The sequence below is a fragment of the Vanessa cardui genome, chromosome 13, assembly GCF_905220365.1.
Source record: "Vanessa cardui chromosome 13, ilVanCard2.1, whole genome shotgun sequence".
NCBI classification, from domain to species: Eukaryota; Metazoa; Arthropoda; class Insecta; order Lepidoptera; family Nymphalidae; genus Vanessa; species Vanessa cardui.
Window position 1 is genome coordinate 12,514,457 of NC_061135.1, and position 24,579 is coordinate 12,539,035.

The window sequence follows — 24,579 nt, forward strand, 5'->3', positions numbered from 1 at the left end:
GTATCAGTTTATCAAATCAAGATAACGTCTATATTCAAGTATATCAGATTGATTTGATAGTTGTCGAAATTATTAAATATGTTTCGTTTGAGGCATATTCGTATCAAGATTGAAAACATTCTAGAAAAGACAAGAAGTTTGTAATGAGCGTAAATTGTGATGAGCTGTTTTAATACGTAATGAGAAAAGGAAATTCATACTAATTGAACTATCAGTAGTCTAAATTTATTGGGGGTGAAACTGCGAAGCGTAGTTGTATATATAATAATATAAATCATTAGGCAGGTAGCCTACGAGTACATCCTGAGGGGGATGTCGGGTTATGTAAGATTGTACTCACTAAAAACCCTGCGATTGCCGCCATCAGCACGGTAATGGATGGCTGCGGGATCGCTTTCACAGCACATCCGCTGTCCCTCCCGTACGTTTTTCCGCTCGTGGCTGGCGGAGCCCGACTCAGGAGGGCGAAGAATGGACTCGCCATCCCCGCAACCCTCGCTGGTGGGTACACCGGCAGTCCGGGGCCATAACCGGATGATATAATTTGGAACCATTTTGGATTCTTCTTCAAGATAATAAACAAACGTTTAAAAAAATGAAAACCGACTTAAAAATAAAACTTTATTCCAAATTCTATTATATTTGTTTCAAAATAATATTAACTTGGTGGTAGGGCTTTGTGTAAGCCCGTCTGGGTAGGTACCACCCACTCATCAGTTATTCTACCGCCAAATAACAGTACTCAGTATTGTTGTGTTTCGGTTTGAAGGGTGAGTGAGCCAGTGTAACTACAGACTTAAGGGACATAACATCTTAGTTCCCAAGGTTGGTGGCGCATTGACGATGTAAGGAATAGTTAATATTTCTTACAGCGCCATTGTCTATGGGCGGTGACCACTTACAATCAGGCCCATATTTATGCATAAAATAAAAAAGATTCCCTATTTTAATTTCATTCGTTTTATTATACTTCGTGCTACTGAGTTACACATTTATCATTATTTTTCATTCATCAGCATTATGATCTGATAATCAGACAGCCGTTATCACCTTATCAAATTAATCTTTGATTTCTCACCTCACAAACGTTTGTAATATTCTAACTCTAAGCGTCTATAACATATGATATATAATGTTTGGATAATATTCGTTTCTATATGTTTATTGGGTTGTGATTGGATTATAGTTTTTATTTGTTTATGAGTGAATTTATCGATAAAAAACCCGTTTGTAATATTATATTAGAATTAACTCACTATTTAGAACGTTGTTAATATTTATGTATATGACTATATAAATATATGTAAAGTAAATTTATAAAAAAAAACCTTTTTTAAATTTCGAATTCATAATATACTGAATCGAATATTTTGTTACAGTTTAAAAAGCTTAATTAATTTATTGCAAACTTTTTTTTTTATTATGCGTAGAATATCAAATATAGAATATATTTAGCGTACAGAAGTGAAATAGATTATAAAAAAGACAAGAATTCAAATTACTTTTAAGCTATTTACTAACAAACCAAAAACAGTTTTTCGAAATTTTCTTAGCATAAACAAATTACCAAATCATACATATTGAAGTAAACTGTTTACAACAACGATAACTGACTGTAAATTTCCTACGCCTTACTCTCCCTTTGGGGAGAAGGTTTGACACAACTTAACTATATGAAAATTAAGTTGTGCTTTGTCTAATTTTGAACCCGCAATCAACTGTTAACATGCTCGCGTTCTAACCACTGGACCATCTCGGCTCAGTTAATCTCACAAGTTTAAGTTTAAAATTAATTAAATACAAATACAATTTTTTACAAATTCCAAGTCACGCCAACATTAACCTTACAGCCCGCGTCCAAAACGAAAAATTAAAAATGGCGACTTAATTCAGTTTCGCTCGCTTTTGTTTTTTTTTTATTTGTTCTAGGCTCTAACCAGTTCTATAGATAAAGGGGGTTAGGCATCATCTCGTTATCAAATCAAATCAAATCAATTTTATTCAAGTAAACTTCACAAAGAAGCGTTTTTGAATCGTCAACAATTAAATACTACCACCGTTTCGGAAAGCAGCTTCTAGCGAGAAGAAACGGCAAGAAACTCGAATAGTTGCTCTTTTTAAATAAACAGATTTACAATGCTTATGTAAATGTGCAATTTACAGTAATTATTGTCCTATGATGGAACCCGAGCTTCACTCCAGGCGTTTCTTTCAAAAAGTACTCTTTTAATGAATAATATGATTTATTTATTAATTTAGACTTATCAGACATGATGTTATTTGAAAACGTGAGTCTCATCGTTCAGGATAGTAATGTGGTTTCGATATTCCCACCGTTTATAAAACTCTTCGTCTGTTCCGTGTTCTACGTCATACTGATGTATGACAAAAATATCCTAATTATACTTTTTCACGTCTTACCAGCGACAAGAGAGTTATAGTACGACACAACTTAGATGTAGCATTGGCAAAATTCGTAAAACCGATCAAATCCGAATTAAGTACGCCATCTCAAATAATCAATATTTATTTCTTACCTTAATATGATCTTTACACAAACGTAATAACTTGTAATAACATATGACCTAATGTATTCGTTAATTTGACACGTCGACATGGTTAAACTGACGTGAGATTCTATAGCGACGAATAACGACGAAAACGCGATAGGGAGCTATTTCTATTGGTTGTGTGAATCGGAAGTAATCGGTATAATTGCATTTTCCGATGCTACATCTAAGTTGGGCGTACTATATACTCGTACAGTTTGCTGTCACGGCGTACGTGTCAGTTCTACCACATACAATGCATTCATAAATACTACAAAAAAAAAAAATCATGACCAAGGTATAAAACCAACGACTTATATATATATATATGTATATATAAACTTCTTGGTCATCAAAGTAGTAATAATTGCCTCCATTAATAATTTATTATAAACATAATTTTGGATAGTTGTTGTTGGATGTTATTGCTGTTGCTGATTATTCTCAGGTCTGAGATATTTATTTTAAAAAAGGTTGTATATCTTTTGACAATCAATATGTAATTGTATTATAACCGTTGAGGAAAACGTGTTCTAGAGTGGAGACCGCGTCTCGGCAAACGTAGTGTAGGACGTCCTCGGGCACGGCGGAGTGACCACTTACGCAAGACGGCTGGCAGGAGCTGGATGCGAGTAGCCCAAGAACGATCTCAGTGGCGTGCAATTGGAGAGGCCTTTGTTTTGAAGGTCCGAAACATATTCCACCACGCCGTTCCAAAGCGGGTTGGTGCACAAAATGAATTGTAAACACAAATTAAGCACATGACCAATCAGCGGTGCTTGCCTGGGTTTGAACCCGTAATCATCGGCTAAGATGAGCGCGTTTTAACCACTGGGCCATCGGCTGTAGTTAGATAGATGTGTATCTTATATCTTATTAGCTACAAATTACGGTCTAATTTCAACCAATAGGTGCCCACTAGTTTATCAGTATCTGTGTACTACTGTATAGTTTATCTGTGACCGTCTGGGTTGGTATCATCAAAAGCCATCATTATCCGGTATCATCTGGAAAAACGCTTTACGCGATTCCAAAACAAGAAAAAAAAAAGTGAATTTTGGGCTTTGCGGTGTTTGGGATTCGCCGGTATCCCGATCTACGCCGTGGGACACACGTAAGCAATAAATATACGCATTAATTTTGTTAAAAAATAAATATTTAAATCATAGCTAATCCGATTACAAAAAAGGTATAATTGTATCGTCTACCCAATCGCTATCAGTTATGTGATTAACTGGATTAGCACAGGAATTCTAAAGACCGATTCATTATACAAATACGCAATACGTTATTAAATATGTATCACATAAGTATTATAAACACTCAAAAACATGACAATGAGAATATTTATTGATAAAGGTGATAAAATACAAAATATTCTGGAAGTTAATAGAATATTTCTTTATTTTAAAATGGTTAATGTATTTAATCACAGTCAAATGTGACTTTTTCCTTAATGTTTTTCTTACTGGCAACATCTAGAGCTGAGATGGCCTAGTGGTTAGAACGCTTGCATCTTAACCAATGATTGCGGATTCAAACCCAGGCAAGCGCCAATTGATATTCATATGCTTAATTTGTGTTTATAATTCATCTCGTGCTCGGCGGTGATGAAAAACATCGCGAGGTAACCTGTATGTGTCGAATTTCATAGAAATTCTGCCACATGTGTATTCCACCAACTCGCATTGGAACAGCGTAGTACATAACATATTCCATGTTCCAAACCCTCTCCTTAATGGAAGAGGAGGCCTTATTTCAGCAGTGGGAACTGTACAGGCTGTTACTTTACTGGCAACATCTCAAGGTTCAAACTGTATTCGTAATGCACCTAAATATTATGCATTTTAATATACATATCTTGAGCTGTTTTATTCCCCCTTTGAAAACGCGAAAGTAATAAGTCAAGAGAACATCATTTATGAGGAATTTTAGCGATAATAATAAATTGAAATGATTCAACACATCTGACAGAATGGATTTATTTACATTTGGAATTAAATAAAAAAGAACAAAGCTGTAAACAAACGTTTGATATAAATTTATTATACTATTCATGAAAGTAAGCCTTGAAACTTCACTGTGATCTTAGACAAAGACGTGCCAATTTAAATGTGTTGATATGCATGCATTAATACTTATCGATTCATAACAATGATTTTAGATTTATCATGCACTCGTAAATACATTTTTATTAAATCGATACCCTTATTTCATATGATTAAATAAATTAAATCCTTAACAACTAAAATAAACTATGAAATAATATATTTCAATTAGACTCTATTTCCATTTAATAAAAAAATAAAATAACCTTACTACTAATTAATATTAATTGAGTATTTGTCCTCTATAATATTACTATGATTTGAGTATCTAGTTATATATAGTAAAAGTAATTAAATAACAGTTTATTCCATTTTAATGATAGTAGCTAATTTTTTCAGTGTCGTTGAATTTGTCCAAACTTTCGACACCCTCGGAATATGTATAGAGCTAGGAAGATTTTCCAGGTCTGTTAGTATTAATTGGGAATCGCGCCGAGATCTCCTTTTCCCAATATAATACGATATCAAAGCCGTAATAATTAGAATTATTAATATTAGAAGTACAACCATGGATATAGTGAATGCGTTCCAAAATCCCTTTTCTATATAGATTGGCTGTTCCGTAATATCATCAGTGATAGTTGTCGTTGTGTCACTGGTTTCTGGAAAATCCGTGACTTCGCCCATGGAATCTGATGTCGTTGTTGTTGTATCTGGATTTGGAGCTGATGTATCAGGCTGTGATGTCATTTCAGTATTTGATGTAGATTGAGTTGGTCCAGTTGTTGATATAGCTGTTGTTTGTGCTCCGTCGTCGGTGGTTATTCCAGATTCCGATGTCGGTGACATTGTTGTAGTCGTATCGGGACTCCCTGTTGTTGTTATATCGCCACTATCTGTCGTTGGAAAGACGGTTGTTTGTGCTCCGTCGTCGGTGGTTATTCCAGATTCCGATGTCGGTGACATTGTTGTAGTCGTATCGGGACTCCCTGTTGTTGTTATATCGCCACTATCTGTCGTTGGAAAGACGGTTGTTTGTGCTCCGTCGTCGGTGGTTATTCCAGATTCCGATGTCGGTGACATTGTTGTAGTTGTATCGGGACTCCCTGTTGTTGTAACATCACCACTATCTGTCGTTGGAAAGACGGTTGTTTGTGCTCCGTCGTCGGTGGTTATTCCAGATTCCGATGTCGGTGACATTGTTGTAGTTGTATCGGGACTCCCTGTTGTTGTAACATCACCACTATCTGTCGTTGGAAAGACGGTTGTTTGTGCTCCGTCGTCGGTGGTTATTCCAGATTCCGATGTCGGTGACATTGTTGTAGTTGTATCGGGACTCCCTGTTGTTGTAACATCACCACTATCTGTCGTTGGAAAGACGGTTGTTTGTGCTCCGTCGTCGGTGGTTATTCCAGATTCCGATGTCGGTGACATTGTTGTAGTTGTATCGGGACTCCCTGTTGTTGTAACATCACCACTATCTGTCGTTGGAAAGACGGTTGTTTGTGCTCCGTCGTCGGTGGTTATTCCAGATTCCGATGTCGGTGACATTGTTGTAGTCGTATCGGGACTCCCTGTTGTTGTTACAGCGCCATTGTCTGTCGTTGGAAAGACGGTTGTTTGTGCTCCGTCGTCGGTGGTTATTCCAGATTCCGATGTCGGTGACATTGTTGTAGTCGTATCGGGACTCCCTGTTGTTGTTATATCGCCACTATCTGTCGTTGGAAAGACGGTTGTTTGTGCTCCGTCGTCGGTGGTTATTCCAGATTCCGATGTCGGTGACATTGTTGTAGTTGTATCGGGACTCCCTGTTGTTGTAACATCACCACTATCTGTCGTTGGAAAGACGGTTGTTTGTGCTCCGTCGTCGGTGGTTATTCCAGATTCCGATGTCGGTGACATTGTTGTAGTCGTATCGGGACTCCCTGTTGTTGTTACAGCGCCATTGTCTGTCGTTGGAAAGACGGTTGTTTGTGCTCCGTCGTCGGTGGTTATTCCAGATTCCGATGTCGGTGACATTGTTGTAGTCGTATCGGGACTCCCTGTTGTTGTTATATCGCCACTATCTGTCGTTGGAAAGACGGTTGTTTGTGCTCCGTCGTCGGTGGTTATTCCAGATTCCGATGTCGGTGACATTGTTGTAGTCGTATCGGGTGTCCCAGTTGTTGTTACAGGACTATCAGTTTGAGTTGTTGTAGTATCTGCTTCAGTTGTTATAGTTGTAGACGTTGTATCAGTTTTCTCATAAATTATACATTCCTCTTCATCGATTGATGGCGGAATGTATCGAAATGAATCAACCAATACTATTGATTCCTTTTCCGCCATTCCAAGTATTGATATCTGTAAAATAAATATTAATTTTTATTATGCAATATAAAATGTTATTTAATTTATATATGTTAGACTTTTTAGAGATTTTCATATGTATGATTTATACATATCAATTTTAAAAACTAATTTAAAATTATGTTTTGGGTAAAATTAAAGGTTTTTTTTTTCGAAATAATTCGAAAAATGCAACTTCAAAAATTAATTAAAAAAAATATATCAATTGCATTGTATTTTTTCTTTCTATAAAGAAAACCGATTAAACACTGGATATTTTTCTATATTTAAAATAGAAATCAATCGATCCAAATTTAATAATGCGAGACAGAAAACGATATTATTACAATAAAATCAAAATCAAAATAAACTTTATTCAAGTGTTCTTTTACAAGCAGTTTTGAATCGTAATTTAAAAATTGGCTGAAGCTACCACCGGTTCGGAAAGTCGATTCTACCTAGAAGAAACGGCGAGAAACTCAGTAGTTACTCTTTTTCAACATTTAAAAAATATAATCAACAATAGCCTGTAAATTCCCACTGCTGGGCTAAAGGCCTCTTCTCCCTTTGAGGAGAAGGTTTTGGAACATATTCCACCACGCTGTTTCAATACGGGTTGGTGGAATACACATGTGGCAGAATTTCTATGAAATTTGTCACATGCAGGTTTCCTCACGATGTTTTCCTTCAGAGTCGAGATGTCCCAGTGGTTAGAACGCGTGCATCTCTACCGATGATTGCGGGTTCAAACCCAGGCAAGCACCGCTGATTCATGTGCTTAATTTGTCTTTATAATTCATCTCGTGCTCAGCGGTGAAAAAATATAATCATATTCGTTAAATACAATTATATATGTACGTAATGTATCCTGCCTGGAAGTCAACAGGTATTAATTCCAAGCTTTTTCATCATCTACAAAATCTTGTATCGAATAATAAGCCATTTTTACCAATGTATTTTTTTTTAAACGATTTGAATTTACGAAACGGTAAAGTTAGAAATGTCTGCGGAATTTTATTACAGAAACGGACACCAAGAAAGATTTATTGACTTTGCGGAGTCGGAAACTTGGCGTTATAAGCTTATCCTTACTCCTAGTGCGTATATATAACATTGATCACTATTATAAAATCAATGATTATCACTGATTTTATAAAAGTGATCAATGTTACTGTGAATATACATAATATTGTTGTAAATATATTGCCACGCAACAGTGAGTATTCCTACTCACTGTTGCGTGAAAACATCCCGAAGAGAGTCTCTAGCTGATAATATATCTCCATACTCTTATTTTATATTAAGCTTATTTTTATTAATATTTTTAATGCCTATACGATGACGTGTTAATGCAAGTTTATTATGTAAACCTGGCTAACAACATCGACCAGACAATAAGACTTTAATCCCATCCTGTGATAAATATTAAAGATTAAATATATTAGATATATTTAATATATATCAATTTAGACCAGTTGTGATGTACATATATTAACTGAACATCATATAAAGTGTACACGAAAGGATTGCACAAATGGGGTCATTTGATTAAATACAAATTTTCAATTTTATTACTTTTGCCATGATATATTTCCATTTTTGTACAAATAATTATGTGACAAATTTAATATTTTGTGAAAAGGATATGGTTTGAAAAATGTAATACCTAAGTTAGAACGAAAAAAATATAAAAAAGACGTCTTATTTATTTAAACGAAAATTGTAATTTAAAATATTTGATAATTGAAATTTATTTTGTCAAATGATTTTATATATACGTATTATAGGTAGAATAACATTGTTGTCACCTAAACGTTCTATGAAACGTTTTTTTTGCACATTCTCTTTGTGTAACGAAGGAGGGAAAAATTAAGAGTTATTATAGTTTCACTTACATAACCGTTATATGTACCGAATCCTGTCAAATTCACTCTGGCCGTACGCCATCCTCTGACAAAGTCTTGGTCCATAGCAATGATGAATACATTTCCAACTACCGCGTCATTACCACCAACAACAATCTGATTTGCGAGTATCGTGATCTGATCCGAGGGCGAAGTAGGTTCCATATAGATATTCACTTCTACAGTACCATTCGCCGTCATTAAAAACGTAAACGACGAAGCACAACTTAATACTTCATTTGGATAAATGTACGTCATTGACCCCTGATCAGGGCTGTCGATTGTTAAGTTTTCATAATATCCAACATTCCACATTAGTCTGGTCGCACACACTCCCACTTCATTACTGAACGTGCTATTAAATTCATTTTCAAAATCAAAAGTCACACAATTATCACACATAACACTATAGCTGAATAGCAGGACGAAAACACAATAAATGTGACAGAGATCCTCCATCGTCATTAATCTGACTGAAATTGATGTGTAAAATGCCGAATTTCTATGATTATGACTATATTTATAAGGTCTAATTCATATTGTACGTGCGTTATACGTGTGAGAGATAAAGAAATATATTTTTGTTTCTGATTGTAGAATTTATTGTTTCATTATATTCATTCTGTTAAAAGAACAAGGCGGACCAAAACTAAAGATTGAATTTTTTCTTAAATTATAAATTATGATAATGTTTGATTATGGTTTGATTTTACAGTTCAGAGACCGCAGACCTCAGTTTTTGGTATTTATTTCAACTTTAGAACTCTACGTAGTGTCGAGAAATATTATATTGACGAACAGACAGACAGATGGCATAAGTTACCTATTCATCAGAAATTCTACAAAATATGTAATGTACAATGTACTGTAATGTCTCCCTTTGAGGAGAAGGTTAAGAGTATAATCCAGCATGCTGCTCCGATGCGGATTGGTGAATTCACATATGGCAGATTTCGTTGAAAAAAGATACATGCATATTTCCTCACGATGTTTTCCTTCACAGCCAAGAACGAGATGAATGATAAACAAATGTTAAGTACATAAAAAAATCAGTTGTGCTTGCCTAGGTTTGAACCCACAATCATTGGTTACCACATGTTCTGACCACTAGGCCATCTCGGCTCTCTATAAATAGGCTGTCTGTTATCAGAAATGTAATTACAAGTGTTTACCCAACTGTGCTTTATAAAAGTTAAATAAAATTTAATAAAATTGTAAATGAGTCATCTAACTATTCTAACATATTGACCACGCCTTTATACCTAGCGACATTATCACAACTATTAACAACATAATTATCGCGGATAAGATTACTGATTGGCTACGAAAATATTTAGGCGGAGTTAAAAATACTTAAGCTTAAAGATCCATTGACAGGTTGTTATTTTGGACAGGAATTTTATAGATTAGAGAGGTAGGTAAGAGGTTGAAATTGGCATGATAGTTTGTACGGAAATTCGAGATAATTCAAGTTAGAACTGTGGCTAAATAGATGACACTATGAGAAATATTATCTATTTAATTGAGAATTCCTTTGTTAGGTTTTTAATCTTCTTTAGCTAAGATTATAAATATCTGAAGAGATTGAGATTATCAGAGACTCTTCTTTAAATGGGCATTGTAATGTTATAAGTATAATGACAATGAAATTTACTACCTGAGCCAAACGCTAACGTTAATGCCATATGACTTAGTGCTTTGGATAGCAAATACCCGTTCCGTATTAGACAATACTTGGTATTCTGTGTCCTAAGTTGAAGGGTGAGTGAATCAGTTTAACCAACGACACAAGTGAATCGTCTTAGAATGTAAGCAATGAAAAAGTAGTATAGGCAGCCTGCCTGCCTATTATATATGTATTTAAATCAAAACAAGACTACAAATGGCTATTTTATTTTTATATTCGGTAAGTTTTTTCAGACTTGCCTGCGACTAATTTTTCAATTTAATGCTTTTAATCTTAAATTTAATTGATGCATTATTTCGACCCGATTTCCCGGATTCATGTCGAAGATAGCTATAGCCGTTTTAGTGGGTAAGAACCTGTCGAATAGAATATCTCCCCCTAGAAACCTCCTCGAAACCTTCATGAAGGTTTTCGCAAATTAAAAATTATTAAATGTTTTATTAAGATTATAGGGGTATATACTACTGGAAGAGGTGCTTAAGGTTGCAAGGGTTAAGTCGAGGTTAATTCATACCTATCTATATAAGGTATAGACTTATTCACTGACAAAGACGCTCACCTCTACGATGAACTTTATCATAATCTATATTTTACATATTATTATCGGCGCACATGTATGAATGAGTGACGTTCGTGTTCGCAAAATGTCTTAGTGTGTGTGAGACTAATAAGAATAATTAAAACTAATTAATTTAACGTGGATCGAATTCGTCAGAAAATTGATCTATAGAATATTTTTTAATTGATAATCTTGACTTGGAATGCGATTACTCACTTGTGTTTATCTAGGATTAAAACTAATATCTATACAAAATAAGTAAATAGGTAAATTATCAAGTGCTTATTTAGAAGTGTGACGTGTACCAAACGTCCGAAAGATATGATGGACGAGCTCACGACGGATCAGAATAATCTAAAGTAAATGAATTTAACGTGAGCACTTTTCGACCACAGCAATGTCGCTTGGAGGGATATTTTGCAGTGATGTTGTACGAAGTAAGTAAGTAGTAAGTAAGAAGTTGTAGCATATAATACGAACACCACACTTGGTGGTAGGGCTTTGTGCAAGCCCGTCTGGGTAGGTACCACCCACTCATCAGTTATTCTTCCGCCAAACAACAGTACGCGGTATTGTTGTGTTCCGGTTTGAAGGGTGAGTGAGCCAGTGTAACTACAGGCACAAGGGACATAACATCTTTCTTACAGCGTCATTGTCTATGGGCGATGGTGACCACTTACCATCAGGTGGCTCATATGCTCGACCGCCAACCTATACCTACTATAAAAAAAAGAACACTTTAATTTGATCTTTCGAATTCACCAAAGTACCTTCTGTTGCAATAAAACGAAAAATCTCCTCACAATCAATACTTTATTTTTCCTGAAGTGGTTCATAATGAAAACTGATACAAGATTGATTATTTTCGATATTTCTAACTCGACGATTAAAGTGAGAATGACAATTTCTAAGCTTACTCCTAGTATTACATGTTTACACGCCCCTCCTCCGACTGTAGCAACATCCGGTTTTGATTTATTTTAAAAAAATAATTTAGTCAAAGCCGGATGTTGACAATCAACGTAAATTGTAACAACTATTTAAATCGAATTATTTATGCTGATAATATTTTTAATACAATAAAATATGATCATATCAAAATAAATATGCTAACACTTCATGCATGTGTTTGTTGCTGTAGAGATCCAAAACTATCTCCTTAAAAAAGCCCAACATTGCAACATTAGAACGGTTCCGTTTTCGTTTTCCTGTTAGCGTTTTTTGAAAGCATTTTATCCGATTAATATTATCCAAAAACAATACAAGTTCTTTATATTTCAAACGAATATATACTTAAAATTATAGCAAAAAATTCATTAAAGGATCTAGAATCTGTTGATACAGCAAATAGAAATATTTGCACGTTTTGGGGGCGGTTTGCATACCGAGAATCTGCGTAAAGTTAGTGGCTTCTGTCGTTAATTTTGTTAGTTCATACGCGAGGTCGAGCTGTTTGTAAACATGTTTTTTTAATACAAACTCATGTTATTTTTTCAGGCGGTTTTACATCGTTTTATTGCTAAGCTCACTTGGCTCTTGGACCACTAATAGTAAGTACCGGTTCCGTAGATAGGACATTTATTAACTGACGACCACGGAACTACCGCTTAAAAACCCAGTCCTGCAAATTAATTATCGTCAAGCAAAAGTAAGTATTTTTGGTGCTTTAGTACTTGATCAGCTTCAGCCAATAGATTGCCATTACGAGATGTAAAGGGTTTACATTTCACATACAAGAACATAATTCAAATAAAATCAAATCGAAATATTACTATTCAAATATATATTACAAGAAGGTCCGAACTTTTGATTCACCAGGAGTTACGTACAAGTGCCGATTGGAGCTGAGGTTAAGTAGAACTTAAATAAACGGTGGCCTTTTTAGGATACGTTGGCTATACTCCTCTTTTTTTGTTGTAAAAACGCATGAAGCGTTTCCCCCACATGATGCACTATTCTAGAAACAATGACGATTTGGACGAAACTTTTCTTTCTCTTTCTTCTGATGGATTGAGCAGTAATGACAGCTTTCATAGTATCCCTTCGCTCGGTGAAACTATAAATTCTTTATTCTCAGACTGCCTGAAATATTTTAATGTTATTCATATTAATGCTCAGAGTATTCCTGCACACTATCCTGATATATTATCATCATTCGATTGCAATAAAATACATGCTATCCTCGTATCTGAGTCCTGGCTTAAACCCTGCTTACCTTCTACTTCCTACTCTCTTCCTGGATTTCATTTGATCCGTAACGACCGTGTAGGTCGGGCAGGTGGTGGAGTGGCGATCTATCTCCGTTCTCACATTCCATTTTCAATCATAAGTCAATCGACACCTCTGTCCGTTGAAGGAGCTGAACACCTTTTTATTGAGGTTATCTTTAGTCATATTAAGATGTTATTAGGTGTTTACTATAGTCCTAACCTCACGGTCGATTACTTTTCATCATTTGAAATCCTTCTAGAGCGATTTAAACCGTTGTATGCCCATACAATTCTTATGGGAGATTTTAATACATGTCTATTAAAAAATGACCATCGCTCTAATCTGTTAAAATCTGTACTGAATAGTGCAGATTTACAAATCCTACCCCTATCTGCTACTCATTCCTTCCCTAACTCTATCCCTTCTCTTCTCGACTTAATTTTGGTCTCTTCCGTTGATCATGTTGAAAAGCATGGGCAGTGCTCCGCCCTTGCTTTTTCATATCATGATCTTCTTTATCTCTCCTATAAAATCAAACCACCCAAAGCAAAATCGAGAATTCTTCTGCAGCGTAATTTTGGTGGAATGGATTTGAATAGTCTGCGGGAGGATGCTGCCAACATTGATTGGAGTGTTATTTTAAATGTTCATACAGTTAATGAGCAAGTTACAGTTTTTAATTCCTTATTAACTCAACTGTATGATTTACATGCACCAATTCGTCCTGTCCGGCTAAAACACCTTCCTGCACCTTGGCTCACCCCAGAAATAAAGAAGCTCCAAGTAAGAAAGAATGTTGCTAAGGCTAAGTACAGATGTAATCCAACTGACACAAATCGCGACAAGTATCTGAAGGTTCGCAATCGCTGCAACAGGCTATGTAGAGATAGTCAACGACGCCATATCCATAAATCTATAGCTGAGGAAGAGGAATCAGCAAGAGTCTGGAAATTTCTCAAGTCCTTAGGAGTTGGAAAATCGTCTAAAACAATAAATACTCATAATATTAATTTAAATGAATTAAATAATCATTTTTCGTCCTCTCAAACTTTCGACACTGCTGTGAAGTCTAATACTTTAAAAGAAATTTCTGCTAAATCAACTCCTGAAAATTCTCCTTTTTTCTTTAGTCAATTCACTGATAGTGATGTTAAGAAGAACATTTTAGCAATAAATTCTGATGCCATTGGTTCGGATTGCATTAGTCGTAAGATGATCCTCCCAATCCTAGATATCATAATTCCTGTAGTCACACATATTTTAAACCAATCCATTATCCTTTGTGAATTCCCTGAATCCTGGAAAGACGCACAAGTCATCCCCCTCCCCAAAAAAACAAATCCTTCATCTTACACTGATTATCGTCCTATATCCATTCTCCCTTTCCTGTCTAAAGTACTCGAGCGCCTTATCCACAATCAATTAAACCAATACCTTTCAAAAAATGTCCTATTGAATCCTTTACAATCTGGCTTTCGTCCTGGTCATAGTACGACTACGGCCCTGATCAAAATAACTGATGACATTAGATTAGGAATGGATAATCAACAGGTTACTGTGTTGACATTATTAGATTTTAGTAATGCTTTCAACACTGTAGACTTTGATATTCTTCTTGCTATTTTGTGTTCTCTCAACATATCTCCTAAAGTAATTGACTGGTTTCATTCTTACTTGTATGGGCGCCGGCAACGGATAAGAGTTCAAGATTCTTTCTCAGAATGGGCTCCTATAACTGCTGGCGTTCCACAAGGTGGCGTGTTGTCTCCCCTCTTGTTTTCGGTCTTTATAAGTACCATCACTTCTCATATATCTTCTCTCTATCACCTGTATGCAGATGATCTTCAGATCTATTCACAAAGTAAAATTGCGAACCTTCATGAAACTATACACTTAGTTAATAATGATTTATTAAATATTTCTAAGTGGTCTACTGCATTTGGATTACGAATAAACCCAAATAAAACACAGGTGCTGATTATTGGTAGTTCAAAATTAATTTCTCGTATATCTTTTTCGGATCTCCCGGTTGTACACTTTAATGGTGTTAACATACCATTCAGTGTTACAGCTAGAAATTTGGGAATTACCTTTGACCAGCACCTGTCTTGGGAACCACAGATAAGTGAGGTAAGTAAAAAAATTTTTGCAGCCTTTGGCTCCCTTCGAAGATTACGCAACTTTCTACCCATCCCTACCAAAATTATGTTAGCACAGTCACTCCTACTACCAATTCTCGATTATGCTGACGCATGTTATCTTGATCTAAAAGAGGAGCAACTTAACAAACTTGAGCGTCTCCAAAATCTTTGCATCCGATTCATATTTGGTCTTCGTAAATATGATCACGTTTCTGAATTTCGTAAAAAGCTCAAGTGGCTCCCAATCCGGCTTCGCAGGAATACTCACATCCTTCAACTTCTATACTGTATTCTGTTCAATCCGTCTTCTCCTTCATATCTAAAAGAACGTTTTCAATTTCTCAGTTCTTCACATAGCCATAATCTTCGTTCTGAAGAGAATTTGGTTTTAAAAATACCACCCCACACAACATCTTTTTATAGTAACTCATTTACAGTCCATTCAATTCGTCTTTGGAACTCTCTTCCACTAGAAGCAAGACGTGCACCAAACATTACTTCTTTTAAAAAAATGATAAAAGAGCACTATCTTGCTTCATGAAGAAATACTGTAATTAAATATTTTATTTATTATGTAAGTATCTATAGTATGTAAATGTATATATTTATAATGTGTATGTATATTATATTATTATATAATTATATATTTATGGAATTTTTATTTATGTATCGTATATATACATATATATATTGTATCTATTTTTTTATGTATTAAATAATTTGTACACCCCTACCATCCTATCTCTCTCCTCTACCAAAGGTTGCCTGGAAGAGATCGCTGTTTTAGCGATAAGGCCGCCTATTGTACATTTTTCTATTCTTTGTTTTTGTAAAATTGTTCCTATTATTTTTGTCTATATTGGTGTGCAATAAAGAGTATATAAATAAATAAATAAAAGATGCACGGTGGTTCAGATATACTATTACAAGTAGGTGCCAACTTTTGAATCAACAAGCATTACATACAAGTACTGATTGGATGTCTGGTTAAGTGAAACTTAAATAATTGGTGACCTTCTTTTTGAAAAATGCATGATGCGTGTGCCCCACATAATGCAGGGGGTTTGTAGGGCTCGCCGGCGCTGAAGTCACCAGAATACCCACTAAAAAGCCAGCGGTACCCAATCAGTCTTTTCGAGGGACATCACGGGATAATTTGCGCACATTATCGTAATGTTGGACATACTTACAGAATATTTCATGCAAGTCCGTCTGGGTAGGTACCATTAGATTTTTTCCTGCCAAAGAACAATACTTTTAATGGGTGAGTGGTGTAATTTCAGGTACAAGGGACATATAATCTTAGGTTCTAAGGTTGGTGTGTTGGTGATAGAAAAAATGGTTACTAATCCTTGTGGCCTAAATTTTGTGCATCCGTCTACCAATATAAAAAATAAAAAACATATTTGATTGATAAGGCACAGTAACAGTATTAAAATTAATCTCTCATAATTATCACGTTGCAAAGTCCACATTTATAATAATACAAAAAAAGTCTGTCTGTCTGTGTATATATTTTGTACACCGAAATCTCCGAAACCTGTTACACCTTCTGGGACAACTTTGACGACTGCTGGGTAATTAGGTTTTTCAGTTAGGGAGCACAAAATAAATCACTTTTCATTAATTAAAATATATTTATAGAGATGGGCCGTATTAATTGTCACTGATTTCCAACAAAGCAAAAATTTCACGATACGTTTACGTCAAAATCGTAATGATATCGTAAAATCTATCGCGATCTATCGTATCTTAACTTTATTAGCAGCCATAGATAACACATCAAAGTCGATTGCCTCCAAGATTGCAATCAATCAGATGTGATTATTATCAAACGATCGTGATATGATGCTTATCTTAAGTGTTATTGAATATACAATACGGTCATCCAATTGTAATAAAATGATTGATCGTTCGTTTGATTTTCATCGTTACCGCTCATAGTTTACGGGTGCGTTTCGCGTACATAATGAGTTGTAGTAATAAACTTTACCGGGTATACCTAGAATATTTTAAATATACCTAGTGTTTATATTCGGATGTGAGTCGCACAGAAGCAGTAGGATGTATATTGCTTGTTCGCGATGTAACATTATGCATATTGATTGCAACTTGTTACGCAAATTATTATTTTTAGATTTGATTAATTGATAAAATAATATAAAATCAAAATTATAATATTCTTTTTTCATATATATTCACTTATACGTATTTTTGTACTTATTTATTTATATTATTTGTGACCGCTTTCCATAATACATATGAAGCTCCTTCTGATAAGTAGTCATAAATACTTAAAGGTATTGTTACTTTAAGAAATATTATTCATAACTGTATATATATTACAAATACGTAGTACCTGGTTCTGACCAACAATAAAACAAAATAGATTTGAATTGAGAACTTCCCTATTTGTAGTCCTTATTTTGGTGATACAACCTTCGAAAACGTTCTGTTTTTGTGCGAAATGTACGCATAAAAACAACATACATTTTTAATAAATAATCTTTCAAATATCAGTATTGTTTGCTTAGTATTTTTTTTAAAACATTTTATTGAAAATTAACTAAACTTCTGTACTGTATTCTTGTTTGAGTATCTGATATATATTTGGCTCACAATCCCTTTCAAAAATGTCGGGAAAACGGCTACTAAACACGAGGACTCTTAAAAGCTTCCAAGCGTACGCAAGTACGCTGCGTAAGTCAGTAGTCCATTTTTGTCTTTAATATTTTGAACAAAATTTAATAATATTTGCTAAGATTTTCAACTGGTATATATAAATAAATATGTTTATTATCTTAAGTATTTTATTTAGAACATACTTGCCTTTAAAGCGATATAATCTCAGGAGTTACAAAAGTACTTTCTGTTACCTAAGATTGTGTTGTAGTCGTTACATATATTTTGTATACAGATTTTTCTTATACCATAATTACCACATTTTCTTCTTTTTTCCTCACGCTTTGCTATCAGATAATGTGTGTTGAACCGGGGATTTCGTCTGAGATAAAAAAAATAGATATACCTTGATAATATATTACGTTATTTACGTAAAACAACGACGTTTTGATTTCTAGAAAAATAATTATAGATAGTTATCGATTACATTATAAGTGTTTAAAACCCTTTGTGTGCAGGCCGCGTGGATAGGTTAGGTTAGGATAGAATGATCAGTGAGCCAGTGGAACCATTGGTATAAATGACGTGACAAGATGTTACTTCGACAAGCTTCCAAGTTTGATGGAGAAATGTAATAAACCCATCAAAAACATAAATGCAAAATGCAAGCCAAGTATAATATTAAGATATAAGCCTTGGTTGTTGACTCCAACGATAAAAGTGAGATCTAAATTTGTGCCAAGTACAATGGCCAGTCTTGAATGTATTAATAACTACATAAAACATAATTTATTTCCATATTTTAAGATAAAATATTGTAGCCTAAGGTCTGACTCGGCTAGTTCTCCAAATGGTTCGGGTAATATTACACACGGTGCTGTTCGCCAGTACTGTTACTAGTACTTGGCTTTGACACGCTGCCGCAGTCCTCGTACTTACGGCATTTTAGGTTCTCGTAATGCGCAACGTAAATCGAAACGTACAAGACTGGTTCGTGTTTTCTTCTTGCTATGACATCGACCTCGTGACAAGTGAATCCTCCGCCGAAATAACAGTTTTAAATAATTCTATTAACTAACATGACTGTATTTTTTTAAATGTTAAAAAAAGAGTAACTACTGAATTTCTTGTCGGTTCTTTTCGGTAGAATCTACTTTCCGAACCGGTTGTAGCTTAATTGTTAATTGTCGATTCAAAAGTTCTTGTAAAATCCCACTTGAATAAAGTTTATTTTGATTTTGATTTTTGAAATGTGAATGTCGGAAATCGAACCAATTGGCGTATAGTTGAGGAATAGCGTCAAGACATTGTTCGACGTTACTTGAAACGACGTAAGTCGAGCACTGTCCGTAATGTATATGGCTCTATGCGCGCTGGTGAACATTTAACACCAGTAGGTCGATTTGCCATTATAAAAAAAGAGATAAATATTTACACATATTGAAGACATTGTAGACATGAGTATTTCGTTTTAATTTCAATTCGATACCTTTACGAGTTCTTGCGACAAATCATCGTGCCAGACAGATAATATAACAAAATGATAAATTTTCAGTTTTCACTTTTTGAGGCACGGAGCCCTAAAAATAAATTCGATTTGCCGTCACACAGGACGAGGTTTCTTACTATTGTGGACTTCGCTTCCCTTTGCAATTTTTTTGTAATATACATTCATTATAATTTAGGTGCTTTCTTCAAAATCAAAAATCAAATCAAAATAAACTTTATTTGAGTGCGATTTTACAAGCATTTTTGAATCGTCATTTAACAATGAATTGAAGCTACAACCGGTTCGGAAAGTAGATTCTATCGAGAAGAACCGAAGAAACTCAGTATTTACTCTTTTTCAACATTTAAAAAAAATACAGTCATGTAAGTTAATACAATTATTTAAATTAATATATCCTGCCTGGAAGTCAACAGGTATTAATTTCACACTTTTTTATCATCTATAAAATCTTGTATCGAATAATATGCCTTTTTTACCAATGTATTTTTTTTATAAATGATTTGAATTTACGAAACGGCAAAGTTAAAAAGGTCTACGATTGGGTGACGTCAAAATTAATATTTGTTTTTGTTCAAGCTAACTTAAAAACTTAAGTTTCATTATATCGTTGCCTCGAAAGCGGATGTCTGCGTCCTATAAGGAACCGTCGTGCCCAAATTCAAGTCTGTAGGTGCTATAGTTTTTGAGATATCATGATTAATTAGTGAGTGGTATTTCACTTATATAGATAACAGACGATTTGATTTTGAGGCAGATGGCCTAGTGGTTAGAACGCGTGCATCATAACCGATGATTGCGGGTTCAAACCCAGGCAAGCACCGCTGATTCATGTGCTTAATTTGTCTTTATAATTTATCTCGTGCTCAGCGGTGAAGGAAAACATCGTGAGGAAACCTGCATGTGACAAATATCATAGAAAATTGCCACGTGTGTATTCCACAAACCCGAATTGGAACAGCGTGGTGGAATATGTTCCAAACCGTCTCCTCTAAGGGAGAGGAGGCCTTTAGCCCAGGTGTGGGAATTTACAGGCTGTTGTTGTTGTTTGTTTGAACATGTCTTATTCAAATGAAACTATTACCTGTAAATTTCATTCGGGTTAATAAACAAACAAGTGTGTATCTCTAAACTTAATTATATTTAATGTATATAACGGAGTAGCGTGGCCGAGCCCGTTTTTAAAAAAACATGACGTCAGTCTAGCTGACGTCACGAGTGTTAGGGTTTCGATCTTTATCCATCCTCGGAGGTTTGAAATTAAACTTAGGGAATATTGTTCTCTGATTTATTCCAATATGAGGCGGTCCGATCGCTCCAACTGCTCGACCAAGTCTGTCGATACCGGCGGGCGCTTGATCTTTTATAACAAAAAGTTGGGTAGACTTATTCACTCAACATAACAGCTGTTTACAAACACTAAAATATTTCAGACTAATTTAACATTTCACAATTCACTAAATATTATTAATTTAACAATCAAACAGTTTTAAATTATTAAAATAATCATTTCTGGAGACGTGTTTTTCTTAAATTCGTGGTTTCGCGCCGACATATAATTAAATAGATATAATTTTATGGCTCTAACATAAAATGCGTTGATTTTAGAATTTATTTTATTGTAAATAATCTTTTTATTATTTGACGTGGTCATCATTACTATGAATAATTTTGATATCATATCATCAATCGGCAATTGTCAAACTAATTTCAAATCCATAATCAACATCAATAACAATAAAGTTATAATATTCGGTATAATCATTTAGTGTAATTGCAAATTGATTTTGCTAATAAAATGTTTGTGAACATTTAAAATTTGATTGAACGACCTAACTTGATACGTAAGAAAACAGTCACAACACATCATCAGCCTGTAAATTTTCCACTGTTGGGCTAAGGGCTCCCCTCCCTTTGAGGAGAAGGTATTATGAATGTATTATGAAGGTATATTCCACCACGTTGTTCCATAACTGGTTAGAGGAATACACATGTCGCAGAATTTTTATGAAATTAGACACGTACAAATTTCCTCACAATGTTTCCTTCACCGCCGAGCATGAGAAGAATTATAAACACAAATTAGTTTGAATCCGCAATCATCGGTTAAGACACACGCCTTCTAACTGGGCCATCTCGGCAAGAAACCAGCCCCGAGTAAAACAATACACCTAAGTAGTCCATATCTTATGTCACTGTCAGAAATTTTTAACTACTAGCGGTCTACCCCGGCTTGTTTATCAAACTTGGAAACTAAATTGTTACGCACATTTTGTCACCCTTCAAGCCGCACCACAGAATACTTCTGTTTATCGATACAATTCTTATAAGACCGACTGGCAGACTTACTTTTTTAATTCTAGTGAACTATTTACTTACTTACTTTACTTTACAAGTTATGTATATCTCACCGTAAGATTTCAAAATTCTTTAGATTACAATCTAACGAGACATATTGTAATCTGTCGATGGGAACCGGTCAAATTGTGAACTGGCGTAGAAAGGATGCATGTCGCGTGCTGTTTGGTTGAACGTTATGCCCCCGCGACCCGGAATCCGCAATATTATTTCACCGTAAAATTGCAAATACCGTTAAACTACAATCTATTTAGCGCAATTGTATAAATATAAACAATTTCGATAGTTCATAATATTTCGGTTAGGTTAGAGTTTTTATAATTCCTCTGAAATATTCTTCGATGTAATGTAAACTACCGAATAATAACGGTGACATATGATTGGTCGCTCTTACAATAAGATCGGCCTATCAGGAAGAGCTTTCGACAGCTGACAATTTGACATCGACGCGAGACATATTGCAATCTAACAGTTTAACTTCGATCCTTTGCCCTAAACTTCTTCGTCCCATTTATGACATCCTCCCTCCTAAAGTCCCTCGCCCTATAAATGTTGAATGTTTGTTGACGTTTGTGTTTAGTCCATTTTGTTCAATCTTATGTAAATATATCAAATTAAATAAAATTAAGTTGTGAATAGTCCAATTTTTCATATTTTATTACATATATAGTTTAGAATACTAACAACTATTTTTTTTTTTAATTATCTTATTATTAACTCTTAATGTTTGTGTTGTTCTAGGTTAAGGATTAACAAGGAAATTAATACTACTATTCTTGACTTTAAAATTCAATTGAGTTTAGTGTCTCAACCGTACCGATCAATCTCATTCGTGTTTTCTCCATCCTACGTGACATTGGCGAAATAATCTGTGCCATGCCGGCACAACTAAAAGCCATTAAACTAAGAATTGAATTGAATTTAACTTCGATATTATAATATAGCGAAAGATAATACGTTTATTATTTTGCAATCATATTTGACAGTTCAAAATATTTCGATAGATAACAATCTGTCTCGTCAGATTGTAATCTAACTTAATTTTGTAATCTTACGGTGACATATACATATTCGGTACGTTATATGTAAATAGTATTACATATTTAATGTAACAGTCATATTTTTAAGATCATATTTGAGACTGTCTTTTCTATATCGTAATAGGGTAGAACATGCTTCTGAATAGTTAGATTAGAATTCTGCGCGTGATAAAAATCGATACTTATTACGCCATCTGTGTGTTTTAATGTGAAATACAACGTTTATTCTATAAACAATGCAGTAATACTGATAATAATTATTTTATTAATTCACTTTATCTTTTAATACTAGCGATAGATAACAGATGGCGCTGTTAAGCTGTACCAAATTTATGATTACGCGTAACACATAGTTCTTCTGTTAGATCAGCTGATCACGTTTATTGTACAGTCAGAGTAAAAAACCTTCGTCAGTTTTCAATTTCATTCTTAAGCTCTTATTACCTTTTGAATCTAAACATCAAATCATCGCGACGCAATATGTAATTCTCGATCGGTAAAGCAGATTATCGCTCATACTGTGCACACGAAAATAGATCTTAAGATGACGAACCTTTTCTTACCCCGACTGTACGTGAAAACGTAAAATCTATGCTTGTGAAAATAAAATAAAAAAAAACAGCTAAGTTATTTCGCCGATTCTTCTCAGGTCCGAGTTGTTAATATTTGAACCGATGGTTGATTTGTGACTATCAATAAACAAGTAACATTTCCATATTTAATAAAGATTTTTGACTTTGCCTTTGAGGTAGGTATTATGTTCCTTGTGTCTGTTGCGTTAGCTCGCTGACCATTTTAATCGGAACTCAACTGAATATTATTGTTATATTTTCTTCATTTAAAATAAACAATAAATCACTTGTGCAATTTACCTCACATGAGGAATTAAGACATAAAAATGACCCTAATTGATGCATCAGTTTTGATTTGTCATACAATTTGTTATTTATTTTAAATTAAATAAAGTTCGCGCACATGTATATCACGTTTATTCCATGATTATTTATTAATTAATTTTACGAAAAATATTATTTACATGAAATAATATTTTAAGGTTATCACTTGTCATTTTTATAATTCCACATTTATTTATCATTTCTCACCTCGAAATACACTTTAAGCAGTTCATTTAATATACAAAATTTATTGAATTACGTAATTATGTAAGCGCCTACCTTTTTTGATAACATTATAATGTTTAGTAAAACAAAACTCTCAAAAACAGTCAGGCGTTTTAAAAGTATGAATAAAATATACGCTCTACAAGTTAGCTTGATTTTTTTGACTTATGTAAATTTGCAATATGGACATATTATGTTCTTAATTTAATGATTTTAAAACTTGTAAAAATGTTATTTAACAGAAATAACAATTAAAGTTCGAGATGATGACACAAGCTCCAGCGACTCTGGTGATAATGATCTTTTGACTGTGCTTCTCTTCTTTCATAAAAACCTTTTTTAAAGAGAAAAGTATTTAATTTTTCGACTTTAATTTTTACATACTTTGATTCTCCAAATTTAAATTTGTGCTTCAGACAATTTTTTCGAGACGATTTTCCCAGTGATTATGGGATGATAGCTGACAGGAAATCTTTTATGGTCTCGTTTTGATGAGCCATAGAT

At 34.3% G+C, this 24,579-nt stretch overlaps 1 protein-coding gene across 1 annotated transcript; it reads right to left on the bottom strand.

Annotated features, from left to right (window-relative positions):
* Window positions 1–4,841: 4,841 nt before the first annotated feature.
* On the bottom strand, window positions 4,842–9,307 carry LOC124534670 (mucin-5AC-like). Its single transcript, XM_047110646.1, has 2 exons — window positions 8,821–9,307; window positions 4,842–6,940 (listed from the first exon to the last, which is right to left on the bottom strand). Exons 1-2 carry the CDS (start codon window positions 9,292–9,294, stop codon window positions 4,961–4,963), a joined length of 2,454 nt encoding a protein of 817 aa, XP_046966602.1. The 5' UTR covers window positions 9,295–9,307; the 3' UTR covers window positions 4,842–4,960.
* Between the last annotated feature and the right edge of the window lie 15,272 nt (window positions 9,308–24,579).

What these genes read in the sequence shown, in the direction of transcription:
- LOC124534670 (XM_047110646.1), bottom strand. Translation starts at nt 9,294, where the DNA reads ATGACGATGGAGGATCTCTGTCACATTTATTGTGTTTTCGTCCTGCTA. An exon ending in TCGGTACATATAACGGTTAT is followed by an intron (nt 6,941 to 8,820) that starts GTAAGTGAAACT and finishes TTTATTTTACAG; the next exon opens with ATATCAATACTTGGAATGGC.